This window comes from Podarcis bocagei (assembly GCF_964188305.1).
Source record: "Podarcis bocagei genome assembly, chromosome: 18".
NCBI lineage: Eukaryota > Metazoa > Chordata > Lepidosauria > Squamata > Lacertidae > Podarcis > Podarcis bocagei.
This window is the reverse complement of record NC_138144.1, coordinates 236139-249090: the sequence shown is the minus strand read 5'-3', so window position 1 is coordinate 249090 and position 12952 is coordinate 236139. Positions and strand designations below refer to the sequence as shown.

The 12952-nt window shown below is 53.4% G+C and overlaps 1 protein-coding gene across 6 annotated transcripts in view; it reads right to left on the bottom strand.

The window, feature by feature from the left end:
- The window catches only part of MYO9B (myosin IXB), a 33913-nt gene that overhangs the window by 6003 nt on the left and 14958 nt on the right, over positions 1 to 12952 (bottom strand). For 2 of the 6 annotated variants that reach the window (XM_081177553.1, XM_081177555.1), the window contains exons 14-30: positions 11635 to 11724; positions 10362 to 10475; positions 9798 to 9837; positions 8953 to 9075; positions 7936 to 8016; positions 7241 to 7351; positions 6788 to 6910; positions 5498 to 5647; positions 4708 to 4874; positions 3589 to 4503; positions 2917 to 2974; positions 2332 to 2462; positions 1601 to 1755; positions 1066 to 1256; positions 728 to 826; positions 377 to 553; positions 15 to 56 (exon numbers count right to left, since the gene is read on the bottom strand). In XM_081177553.1, the coding sequence (XP_081033679.1) occupies positions 15 to 56; positions 377 to 553; positions 728 to 826; positions 1066 to 1256; positions 1601 to 1755; positions 2332 to 2462; positions 2917 to 2974; positions 3589 to 4503; positions 4708 to 4874; positions 5498 to 5647; positions 6788 to 6910; positions 7241 to 7351; positions 7936 to 8016; positions 8953 to 9075; positions 9798 to 9837; positions 10362 to 10475; positions 11635 to 11724 (2767 nt within the window). The remainder of the gene's footprint in view (positions 1 to 14; positions 57 to 376; positions 554 to 727; positions 827 to 1065; positions 1257 to 1600; positions 1756 to 2331; positions 2463 to 2916; positions 2975 to 3588; positions 4504 to 4707; positions 4875 to 5497; positions 5648 to 6787; positions 6911 to 7240; positions 7352 to 7935; positions 8017 to 8952; positions 9076 to 9797; positions 9838 to 10361; positions 10476 to 11634; positions 11725 to 12952) is intronic. The other 4 variants (XM_081177554.1, XM_081177557.1, XM_081177556.1 and 1 more) reach the window with 4 other exon arrangements.

The following is a 12952-nucleotide window of genomic DNA, read 5'->3' as shown; positions in this document are numbered from 1 at the left end:
GGAATGCCACTCACCACGCGCTCCTGTTTCCGCTTCTTCTTCTGAGCCTTGCTCTGCTGTTGGGGGTCGGGGGGGGGGGAGAATGAGAAGGAAAAAATATCATTCCCCCCTCTCTTTTCTCTTCCCATCATCCTCAGTGTCGGCACAGCTAGGGGAGGAAGGATGGGAATTGCAGCTCCCAACCCTTTTACCCGAGGATCCGGCCTGCCAAGAGTCAAAACTGGCTGAGGGGGACAATAAAAACAGCCCCAACGGGCTGAGGGAGGATATTCTGGGCACAGGTCTCCATCCCTAAGCGACCCATATGACCCACACCCACAAAACTCTCCTGGGACGTCTGGCTGGCCCCACAAGGGAAGGAAGAGCCGCCACAGACCTTGGCTGGCCCCAGGTCTTCCTTCTTGGCGTAGCTGCGGGCGAACTCGTCGAGGAGGGACTGGAAGAGGTTGAGGACCAGCTTGACCTCTTTCTCCTCCCTCTGCTTCGCCATGTTGACCACAAGCAGCTGGAAGTTCTCCATCAAGTCTTGGTAGCCGACGTGGATCTGCCCGTTCTGCGGAGAGAGGCCGCGCTGCAAGTTCACTCATTTAACAGCCAGCCGCCTCTGCCGCACAGGGCTCTGGGCTAGAGGGGCTTCCCCTCTGATTTGCTGGGGAAGCGCTTCCTCAGTCTGGAAAGGTGGGAGCAGGATGTTAGACACGAAGTCCCCGCTCCCAGTGCTACTTACGGGCGTGGAGTACATCGTCTTTATGTTGCCCCGGAACTTCTCGGTGGCTTCGAAAAACAAGCACTCGATGGCGGACTTTTGCGAATGGAGATCGTTTATCTGGGAGGTGCGGGGGAAGCAGAGACACGGATTTAATCGCCGATACTCTGAAGAGGAAGGTGCATTCTGTAATCTCTATAAAAACTGGATTTATCTGTTTGTGCTCTATCTGGTTAAGTCACTTTGATTCCTCTGTTTAATGATGCAGCCATCTCAGGCATCCGGACAGCTTTTTAAGATGAAGTGAAATCCAGAATAAAAAACCCTGACTTCTTGTGGCTGGGCTGGGCCACTCTCACCTTGTTCAGAAGAAATTCGTCCAAGTACTTCAGCTCGTTGGCGTTGGTGATATCCCTCAGGAACGGCGCACGCCACTTCTCGGGCGCTGTCTTCACTTTCCTGATCTTCAGGGTGCGGCTTCTCTTCGCCTTGCCCCCTTCTTTGGCTTGGCGCTCCTCCCCAGGGGGGTGGTCCGGAGGCCCGGAAGGAGCTGCGGGGGACAAACGCAGAGGGCAGGGCTCAAGGCGGCTCTTCTCTGCCAGACCATAACCCCCCTCAGCTAGAAACCCCTCAGAGAAGACGCACAAGCCTTCAGCTTATGTCGGGGAGGGGAAAACGCTTGTTGGTATGAGGGCCACATTCTCTCCTGGGCAAGCTTCCGAGGGCCGCCTGCGGGTGGCAAGGCAGAGCAACGAATGTGAATTGTATGTTTTGTACAGGAGGCAAGATGCTTGCGAGACCCGGAGGTCAACCACCCAGGAAAGGCTCCCTTCTTCCCTTCTGCCTGCCTGCCTCTCTCTCCTGACCACATACCCGGCTACTCATAAACCTCACCTTCTGCCGCCCTCTGCGCTGGACCCTCCATGGGAAGCACGCAGGCCAGGAGCTGGAAACTCTCGCCCTCGTCCGACACATTGGGACTCTCCTTGAGGTTCTTCCTCTCTGGCTTCGGCCCAAAGAATTTCCACAGGGGGCTCTTGAAGGCAGACCTGATGGGGGAAAGGAGGCTTTGAGGAGGAGGGTGGCGGCAGGATGAAAGGGCCTGCCAGCCAGAAGGAGCTGCCGCTGCTTGGGATTTTATTTCCAGCATCACACAGCAACTCCCCTTTCCCTCCAAGCTGCTCAAAGCAGCTGGCAGATGGGCGGGGTATAAATAATAATAAATCATCATACACCTGGCTTTCAATCCGGGTGGCTAAACTAGGTGGGGCTAATAGGAACCGGCTGGGGGGGACCTAAGGCGGAAGAACACTTCCCCCCACCCCACAATGACTCCCAGGATCAGGGGCGACTCTGTCCCACGAGGCCCAAACTTGGGGACGCACGGCTGGGCCTGTAGAAAACAAGGGTTGGGACCCTAAGAGGTGAAGAAGGAGCAGCGTTGCCAACCATGAATTTTGCACCAGAGCAGCTCTCTTTGTAGAACAACCGCTAAGTTGTTAGAGTGGGTCTGGGATACTAGGACAGCACGGGGGTGGGGTGGGGGTGGGCTCTCCAGCGCCAATGTCTGCACTGAAAGAGCCCTTTGGGTTTTCTGCCTGGACAAGCAGAGCATGAGCACATACCTGCTGTCCACCTGCTGGCCGGCGGTGGCTGTGGGGCTGGCTGCGTCCAGGACGGAAGGAGGAAGCAACTCCTGGGCCTGCCTGGGGGGTGAGAGAGGCTTCTTGTCGTTCCGGTCACCTTCCAGCAGGTTCTGAGGTTGTTGTGCGAGATGGAAAGAAGCAAACTGCTCGTGAGAAAGGAAGAAGACTCCAGCAGCAGCAGCTGGATCCAACCCAAAGGGGCCCGGCATCGAGTCCTTACAGGGACTGACCAGATGCCCCTTTTAGGAAACGCACAAGCAGGGCTGGAGCCCCACAGCAGCCATTCTCCTTGCTTGTGATTCCTAGCAAGCTGGTTTGATGCAGGAATAACACACTGGGGCTGTACTGACCCAATCCTACTCAGGCTAGAACCCCTGAAATTAACATGCACAAGCAACTTCCATCTGTTAGTTCCAGTGAGTCTTCTCTGCGTAGAACTCGGCCGGATGCAACTCGTAGGACCCTCTGCCACTCTTTGCTCAAACTGTGGTGGGGGGCAGAATTCTGTAACTGCCCCCCCCAACCAAACAAACCAGGTCCAATCTGCCTGAGCACTGCCCTTACCTGGGTGGGGACAGCGAGCCTGGGAATGTCGTCCAAGGAAGACGCCGTCTCCTTTTTCCTGCAAAGAGGGAGAAAGAGGCGTTTCAAAATGGAGCCACCCATTCCAGGGATCGGGGGGGGGGCCCTTTGGGAAGCCTGCTGCTGGAGGGCTGCAGGTGTTTCTTGGCTTTGGAAAGGGGGCCCCTTGGAGGCCAAGAACAGGCACGGACAAACCGTCAGCACAAAGCTAGCCCTCTTTGGCCACTGTCGTTTGGCTTTGATATCGCATTGTCTGCCTATAAAATAAGACAGAACTGGGTTGCTGCATATTTAGGGGTTGGGGGGAAAGCGGCTTCCCTATGGTCCTTTCAACACCCCTCTAAATACGGAGGCCGCAGCCACAAAATTGACAGGCAGGAAAGAAATCAAGCAAGTCTAGGGACAGGCACACAACCCTGCGTTATAGCTCTTTCTCTGATCCTTCTCAGTATCTCATCCAGCCGGGAGAGCTGCTCTCCTTTGGCTTATGTGACTCTACAAAAGCTCTCCTAGCCAGAGGCTCGTATGTCTCTATGGCCGTAGTTATAGCATGCGCTTCAAGCGCTGCGATGCTACTTCCTGGCTTCCCCTAAAGAGTCCTGGGGGACTCAGTGCTCCTTCCACCCCCTGGAAGCCGGGTGCAGCAGGCCTCACCTGAGCTGTGGGGAGGGAGACCGGGCCGGCTGCCCCCTCTCGTCCAAGGACTGGCTCTGCCCCTCGCTCTGCCCGCCTCCGGCCAGCCGCCTCTTCCCCTTCCACCTCTCCCGCTTGTCCCGCAGCTTCCCGGGGTCATCCTGGTACCGCTGGATGTGGAAGGAAGGGGGGCTGTCCAGCTCCTTCTGAGACGCCCGCCGGCCTTTGTCGGCCGGGCTCCGGAAGCTCCAGCTGCTGGCCAGGCCGCCAGGGTGGACGAGGGCCAGATCCGTGGGCCGCTCGGGGTACGTGAAGCTCTGGCTGACGCGGATTTTGGGGCTGTCCAGCCTCCCCAGCCCATTGGAGTCCTCTTTTGCCCCAGCTCTGTCCTCTTGCTTCAGTGCAGGGGCCGGAATGCCACTGTCCACAGGAAACCGGTCCTCCTTGCCGCCTGGAGCTCTCTCTCCCGGCACGCTGCCAGGATGCGCTTGAGGGGAGACCCCCGCCTCCTGCTCCCCTTCTGCTCTGGGCCGCTCAGGCGCATGGCCCCCTTCCCCCCTGGACGGGCCGCCTTCCCCACTGCTGCGGGGGTCGTCCACTGAGAAGGCAACATGCTTGCTCTGCAGCTCATTGTGCTGCAGGCCCCTCTGCCGGCGGAACGCCCGCTTCTCCCGGCTGCTGGCCAGACCTTTTTGGGAGAGCGGAGGGGACTGGTCCCTGCTGTCGCCGCTGCTCCCGGCTCCTTCCTCGTCCTCTGCCTTGCCTGCCTGGTCCAGGGACGCCTCCGTGGGCTCTGCCGGAGCCTGGCTTGAGACGTGCTCCTCTGGCTGGTGTAGCCCGTTCACCTGCTGCTGCTGCTGCTGCCGCTGCTGCTCCGCAAGAGCCTGCGCGACCGCTTCTTCCTCTTGCTTTTTGTCGGCGATCATTTGATGAAATCTAGATTGCAAGGTGTGTGTGGGGAATCAACAGTTGGTTTAATGGGGCATGGTAAGAGAAAATGAAGGGAGACACCAAGCGCAAAGGCTGAACAACGCCGGCCCTGGCGGACTTCTTGTCTGATCAGGCAGGGTTCTCTTCCCGCACCCCAGTTCCCCCCCCCCAAGGGCTCAAAATGCGCAGAGCGCGCCTTGCCCCCCTCACCTCTTGCGCTGCAGGTGTCCTCGGACCAGAGCCTGAACAAGGCAAATCCTCGCCTTCTGCTGGCCGTAAGACTTCCGCTCCCGGTACCCGCGCCACGCCGACTGGATGTAGAGGGCCGCGTTCTCCCTCTCCAGCGCCCTCCGGACACGGTAGGAACGCCAGCAAGCCTGGGGGGTCCAGGAAAGACAGGAGAGAAGCTGTGCGTCTTTGCTTCTCACATTGTATTGTGTTGTTTCCTGCACTGCAACTTGCTGCTGTTTTTACTGGCTACAGTTTAGAAGTTATTTATTGTAATTGTTAAGAGTGAATCTATTATTTGCTGATATTTAATTTTACTGTGCACTATTATATTGTAATGGACTACTGAATATTACTTTATTTAATATACGTTGTTTAAAATAATAATCAGATCCTATATAAAAAGTCACAATAAATTTTAAAAAAACTTATACCAAATAACGCAGTATGCAGTAAGGCATTAGAATCCAAGAGTAAACACTCAAATTAAACATCAGCAAGTACTGTAATGAAATGGAACGGCTGGGTGGGTGGGGTGTAAATAATAAAATTATTGAAAATATTATTATTATTAGCAGGTAGGGGCAGATGGACCACCTGGCTTCTGGTCGTCCATTTCAGGTGGTGTGGACTGAGTCTCTCCCCCCTGCAAATTAATCTGCTGCCTGTTGGTGCAGGAAATCCCTAGGAGGACGGGAGGACGGGCCGGACTCTGCGCAAGGGAGCGTCTTGTGTTTCTGTGAGGTGGGGAGAGGATGGACGACCCTCCTACCTGCAAGGTGACGGCCGCCTGCTGAGCCCGCAAGAAGCGCCTCCTCTCCAGCACCATCCGCAGCCAGCTCTGGAGGACGATGATCTTGCGGATGACTTCCTTGTGGAGAGTGTCCTGCAGTGCCTGCCGCACGGCCTCCTTCATGAACACCTGCGGGAGGGAGGCAGGGAAGGAGACGCCAGCCGGGGTCACTTGGGGAAAGACTGGCCCCATGTGCTGCTCAGGAGCGACCACGGCTCTCAAGCTATGCTTTCCACGCAATGCCCGTTAATTTATTTTGTAAAACTTATATACTCAGCTCGACTGCAGAAACAAAACAAAAGCTCAAAGCGGTTTACAAAAAAAGGTAAAGCAATAAAATTAACAACAGCTAAAGGACTTTTGAAAAGTTAAAAACAGACTAAAAGCTGGTTAAAACACACCAGCTTTCTAAACATCAAGGTAGGCTTGTCTGAACAAAACTGCACTTAGTAGGTGTCTGATATCAATAGGCAAAGAGCTATGCTTTTATACTTTTTAAAAGTTTAGTGTTGTGTTTTGGTTTAAATGATGTTGTTTCATGTTGTATACCACTTGTATACATATATATCCAGGGCTTTTCTCTAGTAAAAGTGGTGGGCGATGCTGAGCAGCCAAAGTTGATGAGCCTAAAGTGCTGTCAGAACACACCTGAAAGGTGCCAGAAATCCAGTGGGTTTCAGCTGAAAAAAAGCACTGTGTATATCTAAGATTAATATAGGTGCATGTAAGAATGGCTGATAAAGATGATGGACCAAGCCAAAATGGCGAAAGTGACCGGTAAAATCAGAGATCAAGAGGACAATAAATTTAATAAAGAACGGGGAAATTTTATAAGCTGCTTGAAAGAGCACTGTAAGCAATTAAAAACATTGGCAGGATTGTAAAAAAACAACACTTGCCATGAAGTGAGAATCATGGTTACCACTGAGTTTTAAGAAAATTTAGAGAATAAGATACGATGCAGTTTGAAAAGAATATTTAGGGAAACCATGGAGGGAAGTCTTGGGATTTTGAGAATCCTATTTGTAAAATGATTATGATCTAAGTATGATGACCATTGCTAAAAATGAAAACGAATAAAAGGTGCATGTGTGTGATTCATACAAGTTTTAAAAATAAATCAATGTACCCCCAGGAAGAGGGCTTTCTGTGCTCAAAACCCCCCTGGCGGCTTGCTCTCCACACACAAGGATTCTTAAGAAGGCTTTGCGGCTCCTGGAGGGAGATTGGGTCGGCTCAGAAGCAACAACAAGCCCCACAAGGACAGACCTTGGTCTTCCCGATCTGGTAGCTGCCGGCACCCAGCTGCAGCTTCGTCAACAAGGCCGCGATCTCCTCCTTACAGGCTTTGGCACTCTTGGGCAGCAGGACTTGGAACTGGTCGACAAAATCCTGGGGAGGCAGCGACAAGAAGCAAACAACTTAGCAAACACCTCCGGTTTCTGAAAAGGAGAAGGTGGCTCTGTACCCAAGACCCTGGAAAGATGCTGCCGGCCAGAGCGTATAAAAGTAGGGCTGTATAAACTAATTAAAGTAGGGTGGCCATATTTCAAAAAGTGAAATCTTTCAGTGCCCCGATGAATTGCAGAGGAGGGTACACTTTTGCCCCAGACCAAGCCAGGAATAAACCCACGATCTCTGATGGATGCTGAAGCAAGGGGGGTCTTCTTCCCTGGCATGAGGGCAAGGGAGAGAGCTGCCTGCTCCACTGCTCAGTGGTACCTGGAAGGTGAACTTGGCACTGTAGCCGGACTGGCGGATTCTCACGGTTTCCAGCATCCCCGTGTACCTGAGCTGCTGGAGGACGAGGCGCTCGTCGAAAAGGAGCTCCCTCTGGAACAGAAAGCAGGAGAGGGTCAAGCAGAGATCTGCCTGCGCTGGCCTCCCCTCCCCAACAAGAAGCCCCGTCCACCCCAAGGGACGTGGTTTGCTGAGGCCACCAGCACTCTCCGGATCCTGCACACTGGCAGAGCTCAAGTCCGTGCCTGGCAAATGGAAGGAGCAGGATTCGACCTCTCAGGGCTGCAACTAATCAGCCCATCATGCTAATTCAAGATTAGCCCATGTGGTGCCCCAAGAATCAGGTGGGACTACAGCTCCCATCATCCATGACTGTCGGGTTGCCTTGGCTGCTGGAAACTGAAGCCCAAAAGCACCAGGGCACAGATGGTCCTCATCCCCGATCTGAGAAGGGGCGCTCCCTGCTCTTACGTAGAGAGGCAGTCCTCCGTCTCTTGCGCACCACAGGGAACGCTACTTCTGAGGTTAGCAGTGGAGAACGTCTGTGGCCTTTCAGACGCTGCCGGGCTCCAGACTCTCGTCACTGTCATCCCCGCCCCTGCTGGGAGCCCAGTGGCATCGACGTCGGCTGCTCCTGCGCCAGCATAAGGCAACAGCCTCCTGGGGGAAGGCCCTACCTTTTCCGAGTTGGAGCGGATGCAGCGGATGAAGAAGGGCTCGGCTTTCCCCAAGGTCTCCAGGAGCTTGTTGAGAGAGGTCTGCAACGAGTCACAGGTGCGAGAGAGGAGTCAAGTGCTGCCCCTTGAGAGAGCTGGTCTGGCAGCAGGGGGTGGGGGGGGAGGCCAACCTAACCGCTTTGGGTGGGCTGCAGGCATACGAGTGGTTAGAATGTCGGACCAGAGCCTGGGAGAGACAAGGGTTCGAATCCTCCCACTGGGCCATGAAGCGCTCACTGGGTGTGACCTCAAGGCCTTGCCTCTCAAGCCTAACCCACCGCGCAGGGTTGTCGTGAAGATTAAACAAGCAGGGCAGGGGAATCGTGTACATCCCTTCAAGCTCCTTGCAGAAAAAGGTGGAATACAACCAAATAACTAATAAATAAGAGAATAAATCAAGGTTTCTCAAATTTGGGTCTCCCCAGCTGCTGCTGGACTACAACTCCCATCATCCCTAGCTAGCAGGACCAGTGGTCAGGGTTTAAGTGGTGGGGAAGTTGTGTGTCTCTGTTTCTCAATTTGACCGTTTTACATGGTTTTGTATGTATAGTGGTATTTTATGCAGTGATTCTTATTGATCACAGTTTGGTATTTATTGTAATTGTTAAGAATGAATTTCTGTGTAATTATTCTTTGCTGACGCTTTGAGAGTTAATTCTATTATGTGCTATTATAGATTATTGAATATTACTTTAAAGTTACGTTTTATCATGACTTTTTGCATTGGATCAGATTATTATAAGGTGCGTGTTCTTTGCTGCATATTTTTGTTGCCGCAAACCGCCTTGCGTTGAGTAATGCAGAAAGGTGGTATACAAATTAAAAGTGAAATGAGGGGATGATGGGAGTTGTAGAACAACAGTTTGAGAAACCCTGGAATAAATCACAGTGGCTGGCCGGAATCTCAAGGAACTTTGTGTCTCGGTTAGTGGAAGCTCCCTGCCATGTTTCCCTCGGAGGTGAGGGGCGCCTGCTCACCTGGAATTGAGCGCTGATGCTGGGCGGCTTCTTCTTCTTATGCAGGTGCAGGAGGGACTTGGTGGTGCGGTCGTGCAACGTCATGCTCACAATGAGCTTCAGGGACTTGGAGTCCAGCAGGTTCTGCAGCCAAAGGGGACACAGCTAGAGAGCCACACCCTCCACGGAGCGAGCCCCAATCCCTCTGCAACGGCAGGGGGCGGCTGGCACTGAGCGCGAGGGGTTCAGTTTGCACTTCCGCTGACATCGCGCAGTTGTGTGGGTGTGTTGGACAACAGCCAAGCACCGCTGTGCTCTGGCAATGGGCCTCAGCGCCCCTGATTCCCCACCTCCTCATGAGGACTGGAAACTTGGCATTTTGTTCCAAGCTAAGACTGAGCTGCCTCAAGTGCCTGATCTCTGATCAGAAGGCCTTGGAGTTAGTGCCATGTAGCAGATGGAGTGTCAGACTAGGCCCTAAAATCCACTCTTAACGGCCACACCACACCAGCTCTCTCATCTGCTTCGGAATATTGCTGCTTATTTGTTTTTAAATGGCATTCTTTGGAAGGGAGGGTGAGATGTAACTTTCATACATATGACAGAATCATAGCATTAGAAGGGGCCACTCAAACCCACAACCCTGAAACGGAGTCTCAAGCTCTCTCTATATTGCCTAGCAAGTTGACTCTGGTACTGCGTCAAATTCACACACATTTTGCAGGGCACGACAACGTGAAACTGACACCATTTATTTATTCTATGCTGTCTTTCATCATTATGCCCTCCAACCAGCCCTGAAACGGTTTCTCTTCCAAAGGAAAACACAGCCCAGCAAATCTCTGGACGTTCTCCACCCAGCTCACCTTTGGGATGGCCTGTTTCTGCTTCGGGCCTCTGCTCTTCCTGTTGAAATAGACACAGATATATCTGTATTTTCAAAAGTTACTGGCACGATGAGTGCTAAGCAGCAGCCCTGGTTTCGTTAGTTCAGCGAAGCCATGCCTAGCGAATTAGATGAAGCAAAGCAGGCTCCGTGAGCCAGATAATGAGCGGGCGACTCTAAGGGTCCTGCTCCAAAGGGTGGCATGGAAAGCGTGTCCCATGACACTAATCCCGCCTTGCCAACTCCTGCAATCCGGCAAGGCGCTTCCTTGCTTTGATTGTAAGCCCCGAGCCTTTGAAAAGTCAGAATTTCACGCCCTGTTTCTGTTACGCTTGAGCTTTTGTTGCGAGCAAGTCAGTAAGAAACCCGAAGGGTGGTCCCTGCAGCTGCTAACTAGCACACAAGGTAAGCTCTTCAGAGGATCTGCAAGCAGCTGCTTAGCTCCACACTTGCCACTCTCCTCCTCCGTGCAAATTTTGCAAAGCACGCAAGTCTTGGTTTTCTCTCCGCCCCCCCCCCCCGCCCCACTCCACCGCAAACTCACAGGAAGTGGCAAGTGGGCCTCTGGAGCCGGCTGAGCGATTGAAGGAGCTTGCGGGGATCTTCGCCCTGCCAGGGCAGGGCCTTGATAGTCCTGACTATTTGCTCATGCAAGTCCCTAAGACACGACACACACCCGACACGAGGAAACACAACACACACACAGAGAGAGACCGCCGTGAAGAGACAGAACCACCAGGGATTAAACGGAAGAGACCCATCATTGCCCGGCATGCTCAAAGGATGGGTGACAAGAGAGGAGATGGTCCTGGGGTTGACCTGCTGTTAAACGTAGAGGTTTGGGGTGTGTAAATGGGGGTGCTGCTGCTGCTTGACCACAATCACAATTTAGTGTCCTTAATATGCATGAATTATCAAGCATTAATTTGACAACATTGCTCCTCCCTCCAAGTTTTTACATAAAATGCCTGTTCAGATTCCTTCCAACACTGTTTGCAGAGCTGAATTATCTCAGGATTTATAGATTGTATATATCTCAGTTGGTTAGAGCCTGGCGCTGATAATGCCAAGGTCACTGGTTCCATAATCCTTGTACAGGCCAGCTGCATATTCCTGCACTGCAGGGGGCTGCACTAGATGGCCCTTGGGGGTCCCTTCCGACCCTAAAGGTCTCTGGATCCGCCCCATAGCCCTGGCTCTGCACAAATGCTTCTTGTTCCATGTTTAGCTCCCCAGGTCAGCCAAGGAAGATCTCCTCCAGCCCTCCACTCATGCACCATGCTTGTGGAGAAAGTGCCTCCACACACACACGTGCACGCGCGCGCGCGCACAAAACCCTTACCTTTGCCACCCTCCAGAGAGAGGCACAAACCAGAAAGAGGACAACAGAAATGTGTGAAAAGCCACTCCTGGGCAGATGAGCACTTCACAATGCTTCTGGGCTGTGCTGACGGCCTTCGGATTTGGATTATTTGCATATGGCATGTCCCCACCCCTCAATTTCTCAAAATGTTTAGTAGCTTTAGGGTGTAAACTGCTGCAATTTTTGCACCGCCGAGTAAGCTGAGAACAAGGGGCCACGGCGGCTGCTGCAGCCAGGACATTCTGAGCGGACAGAAATTAGCCCGATTTGGACCTTTACGCTATGGCAAGGCTGAGGTTAGAGCTTTGGCTCAGGGTGGGTGCCAGCTCCCTCTCCTGCTCTGCCCGCCCTGTGTGCCTGGTTCCCTGCGCCTGGCAGGCACGGAAGGTCCATCTGCCCAGGATAGCGTTCCCCCTGGCTGTCGAGCCCGCTCCTCCGCCTCTCCCCCACTTACTTCTTGCTTCCGTACGAAGCAAAGATGTCCTCAAAAGCGTTTATATCAAACTCCTCAGAGCAATCAAAGGAGAAATCAAGCACTGAGCAGCTGCAAAAAGGGAGGGGGACACATGCAGAGAGAGGCTAAATCAACAGAGTAATACAGAAGCGAGCAGAGAGAACAGCGGCGGCGGCAGCGGCAGGAAGGAGATCATCATATCCCTCCCCCCACTCCCCAAAGTCTTCATCCTCCACATCAATTGCCGGCTCAGATGCCCAGAGAGAAAAAGCGGGTGCAAGCAACTGATGCTTTTGGGTGGCAGAGGGCAGACACATACTCAGCCCCCCAGGAGGGACACAACAGGCTGAAAGGAAAGACACAAGAAATCTGGAAACCAGGAAGAGGCTGCAAATACACAGCTGCAGGAGAAAGGTGATGCCCTGGTTATTAGGCTAAGCCAGTAGTTCCCATACTTTGGGGGGCCGCTGCCCTACCAGTTCCATGAGCTCGCCCCCAGGGCCCCCTAGCCTACAAAAAGCTTTATTCAGAATTGCAGTTTGCACGACTCACTCAGGAAGTCCCCCTATCTCTCCAGATAACATTGGGACAATGCCTGGATCAGGGATGGGGGGAAATTGCATCCCTCCCCAACACTACTGGGAGACTGGAATGGTGGTGGGAGTTGGGGAGGCCACTGACACCTGTAGGGCTGCCCCCGCCCGGCCTAAAAGGGAAAGGACACATTTCTCTTTCAGAACTAACTTTTAAGTTCAGTTGATGGATCAGTGTGACACTTGGCAGAGTCATCCCCCACTTGGCCACTTCCTCATTAACTGTTCTTTCATGGGGCCAGGCGAAGGGAGAAGGATCCTGGTAAACAAAACTCCCCTGCTGCTGCCCACCGGCCTCCCTGGTGGCTCTCGGGGGCCCTGAAACAGTCCAGGGACACAGCTCTAGGCAAAAGAGAACCAGCAACTTCAAGCAGGGGAGCCCACCAACCCAAGCGTGGAGTCACGACACCCATTACAAAGAAGGGTGGGGGGGTGGGGGCTCTGGTGAGAGGCTGGATCAGAGAAAGGTGCCGAGGGGACCAGCCCACTTTAACCTTCCTTCCCCCCCCATGACCTCCTTAGCTACAGATTTCAGATGGTTAAAGGGGTGGGGGGATTTCATGGGGTGCCTACCTCTTCCACCATAATCCGAGCACTGGCTGGGGAGACAGGAAGGCAGAGAGAGAGAGAAAAAGAGAGAGAGAGAAAGAGAGCGTGTGTATATCCAGGCGGATGCAGAGTGCAGGTCACTGATGGCGACAAGGAGGAGGAAGGGTGAGGAACCT